This window comes from Oncorhynchus nerka, linkage group LG7 (genome assembly GCF_034236695.1).
Source record: "Oncorhynchus nerka isolate Pitt River linkage group LG7, Oner_Uvic_2.0, whole genome shotgun sequence".
Classification (NCBI taxonomy): Eukaryota; Metazoa; Chordata; class Actinopteri; order Salmoniformes; family Salmonidae; genus Oncorhynchus; species Oncorhynchus nerka.
In genome coordinates, this window is record NC_088402.1 from 42219726 (window position 1) to 42237639 (window position 17914).

Here is a 17914-nt window from a genome sequence, read left to right on the forward strand (position 1 = left end):
CTGGCGAACCGGGGACACCATGCGTAAGGCTGGTGCCATGTCCCCCGGCCCGAGGAGACGCACTAGAGACCAGATGCGCTGAGTCGGCTTCATGGCACCTGGCTCGATGCCCACTCTAGCCCAGCCGATACGAGGCTCTGCTATGTACCGCACCGGGCTATGACTGTGCGCCTCACGGCATAACACGGTCCCTGCCTGGTCCCTCTCTCTCCACGGTAAGCACGGGGAGTTGGCGCAGGTCTTCTACCTGACTTCGCCACGCCATTTTTGGGGGCGCCTCCTCATACCACCGCCTCTCGGATTTCGCTGCCTCCAGCTCAGCCTTGGGGCGGCGATATTCTCCAGCCTGTGCCCAGGGACCCTTACCGTTCAGAATCTCCTCCCATGTCCAGGAGTCCTGATTGATTTGGACATTTTCCACACAACGTACAATATATAAACATCAAACATATCCCAGGAAAGCTCTTACAGTTACAATGTTTTCGTAATAACGTCATCTGTTAACTTTTAATAACAAAACAAAAATGACATACATTTCCATATTCCATCTATCGTCATGACCACCATTGTGGCTGACGGAAACCATTGTTTCAAAGTCCCTTTATTTCATGTTTAATGTTCTGAGGTTGGTTCTCCATAGTAACAGGACAAAGGAATGTTGTCTGTGGCCTAAGATTTACCATGGGTGTGAGGGGGCATAAAACCACCACATCTTCAGACCCCTAGATCTCTCCTCCTCTGTTGGGGGTGAGAGATAATCTGTAGGGTTGTGGTCTCCTGTAACCTGACCTAATCAGGACAGTCATGACACAAGTGTCTTATATCGGTTAAAAGCTTACATTCTTGTTAATCTATCTGCACTGTCCGATTTACAGTAGACTTTACAGCTAAAGCATGCCATGCAATTGTTTGAGGATGGCGCCCCATATCAAAATACTTTTCCACAGGCACTGTTTTCACAAATAGCGACTAAATATTCACTTACTTTTTGAAAATGTTCCTCTGATTTGTCATCCAAAGCGTCCCAGATATACCATGTAGTGTCGTTTTGTTAGATAAAATCCTTCTTTGTACCCCAAAAAGTCTGTTTAGTTGGCGCCATCGATTTGAGTAATCCACTCGTTCCACATGCCAAGATAAGAATCCGAAAATGTACCCCTGAACTTTGTTTCAACAAGTCAAAATACGTTTCTATTTAATCCTCTGATACCCTAAAATGTAATTAAACTATAATATTAAATAAGGAAAGAAGTATTGTTCAATAGGAAAATGATATTAGCAGGTGTGTATCCTCTTCATCGAATTTCTAAGTCTGTGTCCCTGTAGTAAAACTCATATTTCTTACTCGTTTTGGAAGAAACAAGCCTGAAACCTTGAACAAAGACTACTGACGCCCAACGGAAGCCATAGGAATTGCATACTGGGAGCTAGATTGAATTATTTCCCTATATGTTCCAATGGAAGAGCATGGTCTCTCAAAGAAAATATCTGGTTGGTTTTTCTTCAAATTTTCTCCTACCATATCTATTGTGTTATAGTCTCCTACATTATTCTAACATTTCTACTAACTTCAGAGTGTTTTCTTTCCAATGTTACCAATTATATGCATATCCTGGCATCAGGGCCTGAGCAACATGCAGTTTACTTTGGGCATGTCAGTTAGGCGGAAATTGAGTAAAATAGACCCTAGCCTTTGTTGTTTTACTATACCGAACAAAAATATAAACGGAAGATGCAACAATTTCCACGATTTTACTGAGTTACAGTTCATATAAGGAAATTAGTCAATTGAAAAAAAAAGTATTCTGCTCTAATCTATGGATTTCACATGACTGGGCAGAGGAGCAGCCATGGGTGGGCCTGGGAGGGCATAGTCTCACCTAGCTGGGAGCCAGGCCCAGCCAATCAGAATGAGTTTTTCCCCACAAAAGGGACTTTATTACTGACAGAAATAATCCTCAGTGGAGGTCCTGGGCTGGCGCGTGGTCTGCGGTTGTGAGACTGGTTGGACGTACTGCCAAATTCTCTAAAAAGACATTGGAGGTGGTTTATGGTAGAAAAATGAACATTCAGTTCCCTGGCAACAGCTCTGGTGGACATTCCTGCAGTCAGCATGCCAATTGCACGCTCCCTCAACATCTGTAGAATTGTGTTGTGTGACAAAACTGCTCATGGCCTTTTGTTGTCCCCAGGAGAAGGTGCACCTGTGTAATGATCATGCTGTTTAATCAGCTTCTTGATATGCCACACCTTTCAGGTGGATGGATTATCTTGGCAAAGGAGAAATGCTCACAAACAGGGAAGTAAACAAATTTGTGCACCAAATTTGTGAGAAATATTTGTTTTTTTGTGCATATGGAACATTTCTGGGATCTTTTATTTCAGCTCATGAAACATGTTACCAAGACTTTACATGTTGCATTTTATACATTTGTTCAGTATAGTATCTTTGGTCCCTATTTGTGCCATAAAAACACATTTCAAATAACAGTTTTTTCAAAATAATTATATAAAAACATTACAGAGTTATGTCAACATATATGTTTATTATTGTTGTGAAAGAATAAAAACAAATCTTAAAATTGACTAGATAAATGCCTTATTTCACAAATACGTTACAACGTGTGTTTTCATCTACGACTCAGGTACGCTAGACGCAATGAAAACTCTGTGTCATTTTTGAGGGGCCCTTGTATTCTCTCTGAAGAGCTGTGTGTGTTTCCTGGTATGCCATTACAGTCATCCAGGCTTGTAAAACGCCTTGGAAGATAGATGGTACTTCAGGTCCCACTGGCTCTTCTCCGTCACTCCTTGGACCCTGTTGTCAGTTGTTAAAGTTGACCTTCCACGGCGTTGCATTATTCTCCAGAGAACACATACAGCCACGAGAGAGGACTCTCTCTTTTCTGCCATGGCAATAATTTAACACATTGGCCACTATGTGTTCAACATCCACTGAAGTAGATGATAAGTTTAATAGATAGTAGTTGCTGTGGTTACCAAACTGTAGCTAACAGACTTGCTAGTTTAGCTAACCAAACCATCAGTCCAAGCCTGCTATTATGAAAATCGTATTCAACAATACCAATTCTGTTATCAATTTGACTTTTGCTTTCAAAAGCAGCTCAAACAATACATGTAAAAATGAACTAGCCATTGAATTCTATCTCGCAAATATACCGTGCGTTATAGTGAAATAATGCAGGCTCCAGAATGCCCTTCAAGCCAATCAAAAAGGATTATTCAACAATGCCATGCTATAATAAAGCAATAAGTCTCGATGAGGTGTGGCATCCGACACAACACGGAGTGCCTGGACACAGCCCTTAGCCTCAGTATATTGGCCATATATCACAAATCCTGGGGTGCCTTATTGCTATTATAAACTGGTTACCAATGTAACTAGAGGAATAAATATACATGTTTTGTCATCCCCGTGGTGCAGTATACTGTCTGATATACCATGGCTGTCAGCCAATCAGCATTCAGGGCTCGAACCACCCAGTTTATAATATAGAATAACCATATAGAATTACACACCTGTGTGTAAACAAAAGAACGCCACAAACATGTCACTGAAAAAAGACTGTCGGCTGCAACTGTTAAAATGGGTTAAAATGGTAAGTCTATATTTTACATTTGTGAGATTATTTTAATGTGATATGAAAGTAGAAGGATATATGTTTCTAGAACCGTACCGCAATTGAGAATTGATTCGTGTTTAGATGGACTATTTGGCTGTTTTGGCTTCCAGAGCCAATTCGCCTTTAAAACAGAACATGTTCTTGGACTATAAGGAGTAACGTTAGGCTCCATTAGTCCATTATTGGGGTAGCTAGCATAACAAGGGCGCTGTTGTTATTATTTACATTTTAGTCATTTAGACACTCTTATCCTTATACAGTAGTAAGTGCATACAGACTTATACTTTTTCGTACTGGTCCCCCGTGGGAATCGAACCCACAACCCTGGTGTTGTAGGCACCATTATCTACCAACTGAGCCACACGAGTAAATGCCTCTCCAAATATCTTTAGCTTGGTTTAACAAATCTTTGGTTAGTTAAGTAAGCAGTATTACTTTGATTTTCATGTTTGATAAAAGCTTGTTGTGCGAATCCTCCAGAGTGGCGCAGCAGTCTAATACTGCTAGAGGCGTCACTACATACCCGGGTTTGATCCCGGGCTGTATCACAACCTGCCGTGATTAGGAGTCCCGTAGGCTTGCGCACAATTGCCCCGGTTAGGGGAGGGTTTGGCCCGGGGGGAGCTTTAACTAGACTCATCGCGTCTTAGCAACTCTTTGCTGGCTGACTTCGGTTGTCAGGTGAATAGTGTTTCCTCCGACACATTGGTGCGGCTGGCTTCCGGGTTAAGCGGGCGGGTGTTAAGAACAGAACTTCCGCACTCAACAATCCGGTCGCATTTCGCTTCGCTCCACAGGTAGTATCACATTTTTCATTTCATTACAGTACAACGGCTTGATTTGTTTGATCGTAGCTAGCTACATAGCTAGCTACATAGCCGTCTTTGTATCAAAGATAATTGTGTAGTCTTGAGCGATTTCCTAGGTTAGCTAGCCAGCTATTGTCGTTCTTTAAACGCAACGTAACGTAAATCAACACTGCTAGCTAGCCAGCTAGCCCCGAATAGCAGCACAGTAGCACAGTAGAAACCATTACACTCAACGGAACGACTTGATTAGTGTAGTGTCAACAACGCAGACACTGCCAGCTAGCCTACATAGTCAACAACGCAGCCTCTGCCAGCTAGCCTACTTCAGCAGTACTGTATCATTTTAATCATTTTAGTCAATAAGATTCTTGCTACGTAAGCTTAACTTTCTGAACACTCGAGACGTGTAGTCCACTTGTCATTCCAATCTCCTTTGCATTAGCGTAGCCTCTTGTGTAGCCTGTCAACTATGTGTCTGTCTATCCCTGTTCTCTCCTCTCTGCACAGACCATACAAACGCTCCACACCACGTGGCCGCGGCCACCCTAATCTGGTGGTCCCAGCGCGCACGACCCACGTGGAGTTCCAGGTCTCCGGTAGCCTCTGGAACTGCCGATCTGCGGCCAACAAGGCAGAGTTCATCTCAGCCTATGCCTCCCTCCAGTCCCTCGACTTCTTGGCACTGACGGAAACATGGATCACCACAGACAACACTGCTACTCCTACTGCTCTCTCTTCGTCTGCCCACGTGTTCTCGCACACCCCGAGAGCTTCTGGTCAGCGGGGTGGTGGCACCGGGATCCTCATCTCTCCCAAGTGGTCATTCTCTCTTTCTCCCCTTACCCATCTGTCTATCGCCTCCTTTGAATTCCATGCTGTCACAGTTACCAGCCCTTTCAAGCTTAACATCCTTATCATTTATCGCCCTCCAGGTTCCCTCGGAGAGTTCATCAATGAGCTTGATGCCTTGATAAGCTCCTTTCCTGAGGACGGCTCACCTCTCACAGTTCTGGGCGACTTTAACCTCCCCACGTCTACCTTTGACTCATTCCTCTCTGCCTCCTTCTTTCCACTCCTCTCCTCTTTTGACCTCACCCTCTCACCTTCCCCCCTACTCACAAGGCAGGAAATACGCTCGACCTCATCTTTACTAGATGCTGTTCTTCCACTAACCTCATTGCAACTCCCCTCCAAGTCTCCGACCACTACCTTGTATCCTTCTCCCTCTCGCTCTCATCCAACACTTCCCACACTGCCCCTACTCGGATGGTATCGCGCCGTCCCAACCTTCGCTCTCTCTCTCCCCCGCTACTCTCTCCTCTTCCATCCTATCATCTCTTCCCTCTGCTCAAACCTTCTCCAACCTATCTCCTGATTCTGCCTCCTCAACCCTCCTCTCCTCCCTTTCTGCATCCTTTGACTCTCTATGTCCCCTATCCTCCAGGCCGGCTCGGTCCTCCCCTCCCGCTCCGTGGCTCAACGACTCATTGCGAGCTCACAGAACAGGGCTCCGGGCAGCCGAGCGGAAATGGAGGAAAACTCGCCTCCCTGCGGACCTGACATCCTTTCACTCCCTCCTCTCTACATTTTCCTCTTCTCTCTCTGCTGCTAAAGCCACTTTCTACCACTCTAAATTCCAAGCATCTGCCTCTAACCCTAGGAAGCTCTTTGCAACCTTCTCCTCCCTCCTGAATCCTCCTCCCCCCCTCTCTCTGCAGATGACTTCGTCAACCATTTTGAAAAGAAGGTCGACGACATCCGATCCTCGTTTGCTAAGTCAAACGACACCGCTGGTTCTACTCACACTGCCCTACCCTGTGCTCTGACCTCTTTCTCCCCCTCTCTCCAGATGAAATCTCGCGTCTTGTGACGGCCGGCCGCCCAACAACCTGCCCGCTTGACCCTATCCCCTCCTCTCTTCTCCAGACCATTTCCGGAGACCTTCTCCCTTACCTCACCTCGCTCATCAACTCATCCCTGACCGCTGGCTACGTCCCTTCCGTCTTCAAGAGAGCGAGAGTTGCACCCCTTCTGAAAAAACCTACACTCGATCCCTCCGATGTCAACAACTACAGACCAGTATCCCTTCTTTCTTTTCTCTCCAAAACTCTTGAACGTGCCGTCCTTGGCCAGCTCTCCCGCTATCTCTCTCAGAATGACCTTCTTGATCCAAATCAGTCAGGTTTCAAGACTAGTCATTCAACTGAGACTGCTCTTCTCTGTATCACGGAGGCGCTCCGCACTGCTAAAGCTAACTCTCTCTCCTCTGCTCTCATCCTTCTAGACCTATCGGCTGCCTTCGATACTGTGAACCATCAGATTCTCCTCTCCACCCTCTCAGAGTTGGGCATCTCCGGCGCGGCCCACGCTTGGATTGCGTCCTACCTGACAGGTCGCTCCTACCAGGTGGCGTGGCGAGAATCAGTCTCCACACCACGTGCTCTCACCACTGGTGTCCCCCAGGGCTCTGTTCTAGGCCCTCTCCTATTCTCGCTATACACCAAGTCACTTGGCTCTGTCATAACCTCACATGGTCTCTCCTATCATTGCTATGCAGACGACACACAATTAATCTTCTCCTTTCCCCTTCTGATGATCAGGTGGCGAATCGCATCTCTGCATGTCTGGCAGACATATCAGTGTGGATGACGGATCACCACCTCAAGCTGAACCTCGGCAAGACGGAGCTGCTCTTCCTCCCGGGGAAGGACTGCCCGTTCCATGATCTCGCCATCACGGTTGACAACTCCATTGTGTCCTCCTCCCAGAGCGCTAAGAACCTTGGCGTGATCCTGGACAACACCCTGTCGTTCTCAACTAACATCAAGGCGGTGGCCCGTTCCTGTAGGTTCATGCTCTACAACATCCGCAGAGTACGACCCTGCCTCACACAGGAAGCGGCGCAGGTCCTAATCCAGGCACTCGTCATCTCCCGTCTGGATTACTGCAACTCGCTGTTGGCTGGGCTCCCTGCCTGTGCCATTAAACCCCTACAACTCATCCAGAACGCCGCAGCCCGTCTGGTGTTCAACCTTCCCAAGTTCTCTCACGTCACCCCGCTCCTCCGCTCTCTCCACTGGCTTCCAGTTGAAGCTCGCATCCGCTACAAGACCATGGTGCTTGCCTACGGAGCTGTGAGGGGAATGGCACCTCAGTACCTCCAGGCTCTGATCAGGCCCTACACCCAAACAAGGGCACTGCGTTCATCCACCTCTGGCCTGCTCGCCTCCCTACCACTGAGGAAGTACAGTTCCCGCTCAGCCCAGTCAAAACTGTTCGCTGCTCTGGCCCCCCAATGGTGGAACAAACTCCCTCACGACGCCAGGACAGCGGAGTCAATCACCACCTTCCGGAGACACCTGAAACCCCACCTCTTTAAGGAATACCTAGGATAGGATAAAGTAATCCCTCTCACCCCCCTTAAAAGATTTAGATGCACTACTGTTCCACTGGATGTCATAAGGTGAATGCACCAATTTGTAAGTCGCTCTGGATAAGAGCGTCTGCTAAATGACTTAAATGTAAATGTAAATGTTAAGAAGCGTGGTTTGGCTGGTCATGTTTCGGACACATTACTCGACCTTTGCCTCCCGAGCCCATTGGGGAGTTTCAGCGATGAGACAAGATCGAAACAAGGGGTAAAATACACCCCCTCTTGCCCTTTGACCTCCCCTTTTCTCTCCCTAGATCCGATATGGCTACACCCTTCCTTCAGAAGGGGCTTGGTCTGGCTGGGATGCTCCCCCAGCAGCAGCAGTACCACCTGCCCCTAGGTGCCGTCTCAGGCCCCGTCCAGCTCCCTATGCCCCCTCAGGGAGCCCTGAGAGATCTCCCGTGTTACTCTGTCGCATCAGCCAGGAGACCGTCATCACACTCACTATGGAGATCTTCCAGATCACAAGAGCCACACAGGTAATATAATAGCGTGTTCACCAAAGGACGGACACATCAATTATATACATGATGCTTTCATATGATCTGTATTAATCCTTGTCTCATTTAAATGTCTGCTGTTAAATTGACCACCATATCTGTCTGAGTGGGGGGGGTTCATTAAAGAATGATGTACTGAGTTGTGCTGTCTGTCGGTCTCATCAAGCGTTTCCCCATAGAGATTCAACATACAGTAATACTGTTTATACAATATAGTATTTAGCCTCATTCTGTGGTTGTCCCCCCTGTCTGTCAGCTGCCTAACGGGGTGACCCAGAGCCAGGCTGTGTATCAGGACCGCTTCGGGAAACTCCAGGAGCACCTCCATCCGCTGGCCCTGCTCCTCCTCAAGCTCCGCCTCCTCTATGAGCTCTGTGTGGAGATGACCTCTGACCTGCAGGAAGAACTCCCAGAGGTAGGGCTCAATTCAATTTCGGTCTGTGTACAGCATCCCTCCATTACCCTTTCACTCCATTAACCCTGTCCAAGCTGTACTGGGCTGGCGTGGTTATGCATTCACCATAGTTGCTGGAACCATGCTGGAATGGATCATGTCAAAATAAAATATCCTAGCCAGTACAGTACGATTCGGGTCAGCCCTCTAGTGTGAATCAAGCACACGTTTGTCTTTCTGTCTATACACAAGCTCTATCTGTTTTTCTGTCTATGTCACCTTTGACAATATTACTTGTCGTGCAGTTGTTTTGACGTGTGTCAGTGACGTGAGGAACTTAGTGTATAACGCGTCTTCTTTCCAGCTGGTGCCATATGTAGGAGAGGAGAGGAGCCCTGCGAGAGTGGAGCCCTGCAGTCCAGCTGGTGCCATATGTAGGAGAGGAGAGGAGCCCTTCGAGAGTGGAGCCCTGCGAGAGTGGAGCCCTGCGAGAGTGGAGCCCTGCGAGAGTGGAGCCCTGCGAGAGAGGAGCCCTGCGAGAGTGGAGCCCTGCGAGAGTGGAGCCCTGCGAGAGAGGAGCCCTGCGAGAGGAGCCCTGCGAGAGGAGCCCTGCGAGAGTGGAGCCCTGCGAGAGAGGAGCCCTGCGAGAGTGGAGCCCTGAGAGAGTGGAGCCCTGCGAGAGTGGAGCCCTGCGAGAGTGGAGCCCTGCAGTCCAGCTATAAACCCGGAGAGACAAGAAGTGCTGGAGGTTTGTGACAAGTCCACTTCCCCTCTATGTCACTGATTTCAATATTGTTTGTGGAATGAAAACCAACAGCTAGTACATTTCATTGATTCTAATTGGGTTCTGTGTGTCATGGTCCCACCCACAGGAGGTAAGGCAGAAGAACTAGGATATTAAGATTCTGGACCAGATGAGGAACTTGCTATGGGAACGTCAATGCCTTGCTGACACTCAGGAAATAACATCACAGATGACCTCAACCCCTCCCGCCAACCCTCTCTCACTGCACTTCACAATGCCCTCCCACTAGGGGCCATGAGTTTTTCCTGACCCAGAAAACTCTAGGCCCTAGTACTTCCAACCATTGTTGTTCTGGTGTGAGATAGATCACACAAAACTACCTTTACAGTGTGGTGCTTTCAGAGACATTGAATGAACTGAGTTAACTTTTTAAAAGTTTTTGTTGAATTTTTACCCCTTTTTCTCCCTAATTTCGCGGTATCCAATTGTTAGTAGCTACTATCTTGTCTCATCACTACAACTCCCGTACGGGCTCGGGAGAGACTAAGTTTGAAAGTCATGCGTCCTCCGATACACAACCCAACCAAGCCGTACTGCTTCTTAACACAGTGCGCATCCAACCCGGAAGCCAGCCGCACCAATGTGTCGGAGGAAACACCGTGCACCTGGCAACCTTGGTTAGCGTGCACTGCGCCCGGCCCGCCACAGGAGTCGCTGGTACGCGATGAGACAAGGATATCCCTACCGGCCAAACCCTCCCTAACCCGGACGACGCTAGCCCAATTGTGCATCGCCCCACGGACCTCCCGGTCGCGGCCGTTTACGACAGAGCCTGGGAGCGAACCCAGAGACTCTGGTGGCACGGCTGGCGCTGCAGTACAGCGCCCTTAACCACTGCGCCACCCGGGAGGCCGAACTGAGTTAACTTATCTTTTTTTTTTTAACTACATATGTTTTCCTCTGCCTTTTTTAGGGGTTATAATCACTGACTCAGGACCAGCTAAATAAACTTGAATTCAGTGTTATGAAGTCCACTCAGTGAACAAAAGGCTGATCTAGTGTCAGTGCTTAACATCTGCCCTTATTCTTCGTGTTCCAACACTAGTGTCACCTGTGACCTGAGTTGAAGACAATGGGATCTCATCGTAAATTAGCCCATGGCAGCTATTTATCTCAGGTGTGCATGTCTTAGCATCATTAAGTGATTCGCTTCCTGAGTGCTGGGCAACACACCTGTTTACCTTAAGGGTTGAGAACCTTGCATGCTGACTGCTGAGGAGTCCATTTTTGCACACTGCGCAGGATCTCGAAAGAAACCACAAGCAATAGGTGAGACTTTTCCCGCAAAATAAACACATTGTAAACACACTGATTTTGTGAGAAATCTTTGCTTTGCCTTTGATACCTTGGAGGGTCGGGTGAATGCAGTTGGAGTAATGCTTTGTGACGTGAAAAGGTCTACATGCGAGTTGAATACCACCATTTGCACTTGGGAAATGTTTTTATTGGTCTTACAGTTACGTGATGTGAAATGAATCAATTGCTTTACGACTGTCCCAACTCCCAGATGTACTGCAGAAATACACCGGCTGCAGTGCACTGCACCAGCAACTGTCCGTTTGGCGCCTTCCTTCGACATGAAATACTGTCCGCCTCCATTCAGACGACAACGGGAGTGGTTGACATCTTCAACAAGTGTTCATTCACCCGTCCATTACCAACGGAGAACCAGTCACAAGAGACATAAGGCCTCCTCCATATTTTCCTCCTCAAATAGCCCGCTGTCTCAGACCCCTGGAGGCGGAGTCTAGCTCTTCGCTTTAGGTCCCCTTTCTCCCTCGTTCATCATCAGATCAGTCCGCCAGGGTCTGTCTGTCTGTCTACATTTAACCGCCAGACCAGGCCTCCACACTGTATTCCTCTATCCGTCTGTTGGTCCGTCAGGCACGCTCCAGGTCCTTGTACTTCTTTCGCAGGACAGACACCTGGTCCTTGAAGAGCAGGGGGTCCAGGCGGAACTGGGAGTGGACCAGGGGCATGTATCCGAACCAGCTGGCGAAGCTGTTCACACACTCCTGCCTCTGGGCAAAGTGCTCCGGGTTGGCCCACAGAGCACTCATCTTCGTACCCTAGGAGGAGATAAGAAAAGAGGACATGGAGGAGAGAGAGAGAGAGAGAGAGAGAGAGAGAGAGAGAGAGAGACAGAGAGACAGAGACAGAGACAGAGACAGAGAGAGAGAGACAGAGAGAGACAGAGAGAGAGAGAGAGAGAGAGAGAGAGAGAGAGAGGGCGAGTTTGAAACCAAGGTCGCCGTCGCACGCAAAAGTGGCACATCACATCAATGTACAGACGGGATGAACAAATGGAATTATGGTTCTGTATACCATGGGAATGTTTACCGTAGATAATTACTGGCGACGTCATAACTCAACCTTATCTATAGGCTGATAAAGATATGTGGCTGATACGTATATTACCGGTCAGAAAACTAGGGAACTGTTACAATTACCATGGCTAGTCGATCTCACGTCGGACACATGGGGTTGTTCAGTCTGATAGAGTAGGAAGGAATAACAGTCTGACAGAGTAGGAAGGAATAACAGTCTGACAGTCTGATAGAGTAGGAAGGAATAACAGTCTGACAGTCTGATAGAGTAGGAAGGAATAACAGTCTGACAGTCTGATAGAGTAGGAAGGAATAACAGTCTGACAGTCTGATAGAGTAGGAAGGAATAACAGTCTGACAGAGTAGGAAGGAATAACAGTCTGACAGAGTAGGAAGGAATAACAGTCTGACAGTCTGATAGAGTAGGAAGGAATAACAGTCTGACAGTCTGATAGAGTAGGAAGGAATAACAGTCTGACAGTCTGATAGAGTAGGAAGGAATAACAGTCTGACAGTCTGATAGAGTAGGAAGGAATAACCTTGAGTCTGTGACGTACAGGCTGACATGCACTGTCTGTCTTTCTGGGACAATCTCATCTTCACTGAAATAGACTGGAGTAAAGGTATTGTCACGTTTAAAGAGAGTTGTCATTCTTATCAGCAACTGTCAATTATTGGCAGCAGACATTTACAGGAAAGGGTTTTGTTGAGGTTGTTCAACGGGCTGACTTTCAGCCGAGGTCATCTGAACATAAAGGCTTGCTCTTGATTAGTATTGTGTGTTCTCACTGCAATAACATTCAACTTTATTCTGTGCCTGAGAGCGCAGAAAAGGTGATGTAACTCTGTCTAACCCTAGTTAAAAAGTGATTTAACTGTCTTTGTTTTGGACACCAATACAACTGTCATGCTTTGATATCGAAAAAAAAGAAAAAAAAAATCATAATGAGCACTCATTGATCAGATTCACCATCTATGGGTGTCGCCTCACCTGTGGGCTGGGCAGCTCATTGGTCAGATTCACCGTTGATGGGTGTGGCCTCACCTGTGGGCTGGGAAGCTCCTTGTACTGTTTCCTCTGGGCCACTTTGATTGGCGGCAGGTGGGTGACGGCGGAAACCAGGAAGTTCATGAGGATGTCCTCACAGTTGGAGGTGCGGTCCACCAGCGCCCGCAGGGAAGGGGGCAGGTAGTGGGAGAACAGGTAGTGATAGTACCTGATGGAGAGGAAATGGAAGGTTGAGAGACAGCAAAGGTGATGTAAATAGGTGATGTAGACAATGTATGTATCTACTTGTCAGATGTCGTCGGTTGGGGGTATTGATATTGAACTGTACACGAAGCATGGTAACGCAAGGGCATTATGGGTCCCCATGCAGTAGTCACAGCCCATAGACCATCTGTTGAATGTTCTTAGTTTGTTGACTAGGTTCTATTGTGGGTCAGTAGATCTACTGCTCAGCTGTACATGAGGTTGCAGCCATAGAAACAGAATGCATAGAAAGGGCTAGGAACCCTGGCAATTTGACCGGGTGACTTGAATGGGGAGGCCGATTCTATGGCTACAGCACCTGTGGTAGAAGGCTGCCCCTGTCAGAACGATTGAGTACTCGTTAGTCCACTTGGAGGTGTACCCCCACGCGTTCTTCACTGGGTCCCAGAAGTGACTCCTGGGGGGGTAGCCCACGATGCGCTCAGGAAAACTCATCCACACCAAGAAGGCAAAGTTCACCTGCGGGAAGAGTGAGTACAGTTAGATGGGTTAAGCGTGTGTCTGTGTGTGTTTTCTACCACAGTGTGTTGTTGCATAGGAAGGTCATACCTCACTGGTCAGCAGGACTGTATCTTCATCCAGACTCAGCACTGCCTCTGTCTCTATAGCCACGTTGGGCAGGAAACGACTGCTCGTCTGCAGAGAGAGAGAGAGAGAGGGAGAGATGGTCATTTCCATTCCTTGTTAAGTTTGAATGTGGTTGGTTTGTGCGTTGGGAGAATGAAGGAATGACAGGGGACACTGTCTGCTCCCCTGAGGTCTGGTATGGGGAGAGAGAGGACGAGTCAATGACAAGCAGTGACAAAGATTCACGGTCAGAGGGGGTGGCAGAGAGCTAAACAGACAGAGAGAGGCAGACAGGAATGACAGTGTGTCATTTTGACACTCGTGGCCTGGATTTGGTGACTCGTCATTGTCACTCACCTTCCTCCTACCGTCTGTCACAGTGAGGGGGACAGGCATGGGGGGCCATTTACTCCTGGGGGGCAGTGGTTTCTCACTGTTCCACAGGATGATGATCTAGAGGGGGAGGGAATAGAGTGTGACACAGTATGCATGAATGCTTGATGATCTGAAAGGGGGAGGGAATAGAGTGTGACACAATAAGCATAAGGGTTATTAGGCTTAATGAAGCAATGTAGAGCAATCTGTTTGCTACCTATGACCTCTTATTCACCAACACGCTAAAACACACTCACCTGTGAACAGTATTTGGACTTGGAGACCACCTGAAGCAGCTTCATGATTGGCTGAGACTGGGAGACCAATGGGGAGACGGCATGGATGATGGCGGTGAACTCTTGACCTGGACTGACCCCTGCAGGAAGGAATGAGGAGAGAGGAGAAGGTAAGGGAGAATAATTTCTACTTTTACAAGGGTGTAATTGCCGACCGCAATTAGGTGCGTTTTCTGATATTGGCCTCTCTTGATGTCAAGTTCTACCCATTGATGCTCGCTATTGGTCCGTAGCTGTATCATTGTAGGTAAGCCTAACCCTAACCCTTCTCCTACCCTTAGCCTCAGTCTAATAACGTGTCACACTAAATTCACCTAACCTGCCACGTAATTCACCTAACCTGCCACGTTACTTATCCTAACCTGCCAAGTTAGTTATCCTAACCTGCCACGTTACTTATCCTAACCTGCCACGTTACTTATCCCAACCTGCTATGTATCAGGGAAACAACACTTTTACGATCTACCTTGCACAGTACAGCGTTGCATATACAGTATGAAAGTAGTAACATATTACTGAAGCAGACAAATATTAGATTTGCTTCGTGTACTAATTAGAAACTTTATGAAATGTCTATTTTTGTTTTATCAGAGGAGACCCTATAGAGCATATATCTATGAGCCAGTCTAGTGAGGTAGGTATGAACTAGTCAGAACCGGTCTAGTCCAGTTTGGTGTGGTTCCTTACCTAGGCTCAGGTAATAGAAGGGGAAGTGGGCCAGGTGTGTGGAGTACTCTGGCAGGACCAGTAGGCCCCCTGGCAGGGCGTTCCACATGTACTTATTTCTGGATACGTGAGAGAAAACCCGGTCCTTAATTATCTGAGAGAGAGAGAGAGAGAGAGAGAGAGGGATAGTGAGAGAGAGAGAGAGAGAGAGAGAGAGAGAGAGGGGGGCGATAGTGAGAGAGAGAGAGAGAGAGAGAAGATAGTGAGAGGGGAGAGAGAGAGAGAAACAAGAGTGAGAGAGAGAGGGAGATAGTGAGAGAGAGAGAGAGAGAGAGAGGGGGTAGAGAGAGGGGGAAGGAGAGAGAGAACGAGAGAGAGAGAGAGAGGGGGATAGAGAGAGGGGAGAGATAGAGAACAAGAGTGAGAGAGAGGGGGGGTAGAGAGAGGGGGAGAGAGAGAACGAGAGAGAGGGGGAGAGAGAGAACGAGAGAGAGGGGGAGAGAGAGAGAGAGAGAGGGGGGAGATAGTGAGAGAGAAAGAGAGAGAGAGAGAGAGAGAGAGAGAGAGAGAGAGGGAGGTAGAGAGAGGGGAGAAAGAGAACGAGAGAGAGAGAGGGAGAGAGAGGGAGAGAGAGGGAGAGAGAGAGAGGGGGGCGATAGTGAGAGAGAGAGAGAGAGAGGGGGGGGAGGGAGAGAGAGAGAGAGGGAGAGGGGAGAGAGAGAGGGGGGATAGGGAGAGGGGGAGAGAGAGAGGGGGAGAGAGAGAGAGAGAGAGGGGGAGAGAGAGAGAGAGAGAGAGAGAGAGAGAGAGGGGAGAGAGAGAGAGGGGGGATAGGGAGAGGGGAGAGAGAGAGGGGGGGAGAGAGAGAGAGAGAGAGAGGGGGAGAGAGAGAGAGATATGACAAGGTGAGGATTGAGGGGAGCTACGTATGTTAATCTGTTAGAACACCCTGAAGTACCCATATGTTCAAACCATAATTATCTATGATCATGTGGGCTGGCCAAGTGTGTGTGTGTAAAACTGAAGTAATCACCTCAAGAATACAAATGCAGTTATCTGTTGCTTAAGTACATGCACTTCCTCACTTTGACCAGCTGGCGTCAGTACAAGAACAAAACATCCAATCCAATCCCATACAATTGAACGTGAGGTGAATCCATCTCCCTCTCAGTTTATGGGTCGTTCATTAGAGCACACCAGGTAGCAAAACATTTTTCAACAGAAAACTAAAAACAGGCATTTCTTATTGGACAAGGTCCAGATAGTCCTTCCCTGTTTCAGTACGTTTCCTCCCGTTTGGTGCCTAATGACCCTACACTCCTTATCAGCTACCTCCAGTGTGGTGAGGACTATCTTGTCCACGGAGGAGAAGTAGGCATCCCATAGCATCTGGGTCCGCTGCCTCAGAGCTAGGACTCGCTCATTTCCCACCGCATGCACTGTAGAGGGGACCTGGGAGAGAGAGGAGGAGGAGGAGGGAGGGAGGGAGGGAGGGAGGGAGGGAGGGAGGGAGGGAGGGGGAGAGAGAGGAGGAGGAGGAAGGAGGGAGGGAGAGAGGGAGGTGGAAGGTGAGAGAGAGGATAGGAGGGTAGAGAGAGCGAGGGTGGAAGTTGAGAGCGAGGGAAGGAGGGAGAGAGGGAAGGTGGAAGGTGAGAGAGAGGATAGGAGGGTAGAGAGAGCGAGGGAGAGAGATAAAGAAAAGGGAGGGAATAGCAGACAAGGTCAATCATGTATTTAACAGGATAAAACCATCAGGATGAAATGTTCGTCGTAGAACGACACTGCTCTCTACACTGCTCTCTACACTGCTCTCTACACTTCTCTCTACACTTCTCTCTACACTGCTCTCTACACTGCCTGGTAAATGAATAGCTGTTTCTTACAGTATAATGCTCCGTTTTTACCTGAAAGGTTGTAAACCCTTTGAACCCCCGAAACAGCCCCTAACAGTTTATTTTCGACTCAACCCGCTTTGACGAAGACAGGTCTGACACTAGCTACATTATTTCATCCCAGCCAGAGGAAAATCCACTACAAAGGGTATTATTTTGTCAGAGGGAGAGCTAGGGTTGAGGACAGGTGCCCAGCAGCTATCCTAGCTCACCTAGCTGGGTCTATAGCGCAGACTACTTCCATCAGAGGTAGGACTCTTACTTCACACACGGTTTACATGATCCCAACATTTCAGGCTAGTTACGTGATGACGCTACGCTGTACTGGAGGAAAATAAAGGGGTGGGGGGGTCACGCCCTTGGCACCAAATGAAAATAGCCCACACTCACCCCGTTCACTCTCCTAAACTAAATACCATGAATGTGTCAGATTGCTAGAGAAGGAGTAAATATATACCCAGTTGACTCACCTAGCCTGTAAGTCTACAACTGGCCATTACTTTGGATAAAAACATCTGCTAAATGGCCATGTGATTTGATTATGATTAAATCAAGTTAGCCTAGCAGGGAAGTCTGCATCTTCTACAGTGATGTTTAAAGGCCAGTCGGGTAGCCGGTTGACTCCCCTAGAACCTAGTCTATAGCAGGTCTTCTAATGATTGGAACCTGAGGAAGCAAAGGGCCTCCCTCCTCCTTTCCCGTCTCCTCTCTCTCTCTCTCTCTCTCTCTCTCTCTCTCTCTCTTTCTCTCCTCTCATCTCTATTTCTGAACGAGAGATTCACCCCTCAATGATATCCTGTCTCTCTGATGTGCTTGGCCTCGTTCAACCTCCCGTCACCAGCTTTATTCCCTCAAAACTCAATTTCCACATCCCTAACCCCAGGGCGTGTGTGTGTGTGTGTATGTGTGTGTATACTTGTGGGTGGTCAGAGT

The 17914-nt window shown here is 48.1% G+C and overlaps 1 protein-coding gene and 1 pseudogene across 4 annotated transcripts in view; one reads left to right on the plus strand and one right to left on the minus strand.

Moving 5' to 3' along the window:
* Positions 1–7882: 7882 nt before the first annotated feature.
* LOC115132582 (mediator of RNA polymerase II transcription subunit 30-like) lies at positions 7883–11030 on the plus strand (annotated as a pseudogene).
* LOC115131708 (exostosin-1c) overlaps positions 11008–17914 on the minus strand; it is a 95532-nt gene continuing 88625 nt past the window's right edge. For 3 of the 4 annotated variants that reach the window (XM_065020524.1, XM_029663646.2, XM_029663644.2), the window contains exons 5-12: positions 16422–16541; positions 15111–15243; positions 14385–14503; positions 14110–14205; positions 13735–13821; positions 13484–13644; positions 12904–13129; positions 11008–11654 (exon numbers count right to left, since the gene is read on the minus strand). In XM_065020524.1, coding sequence (XP_064876596.1) covers positions 11466–11654; positions 12904–13129; positions 13484–13644; positions 13735–13821; positions 14110–14205; positions 14385–14503; positions 15111–15243; positions 16422–16541 — 1131 coding nt within the window. In that variant the 3' untranslated portion in view covers positions 11008–11465. The remainder of the gene's footprint in view (positions 11655–12903; positions 13130–13483; positions 13645–13734; positions 13822–14109; positions 14206–14384; positions 14504–15110; positions 15244–16421; positions 16542–17914) is intronic. The other variant, XM_029663647.2, reaches the window with a different exon arrangement.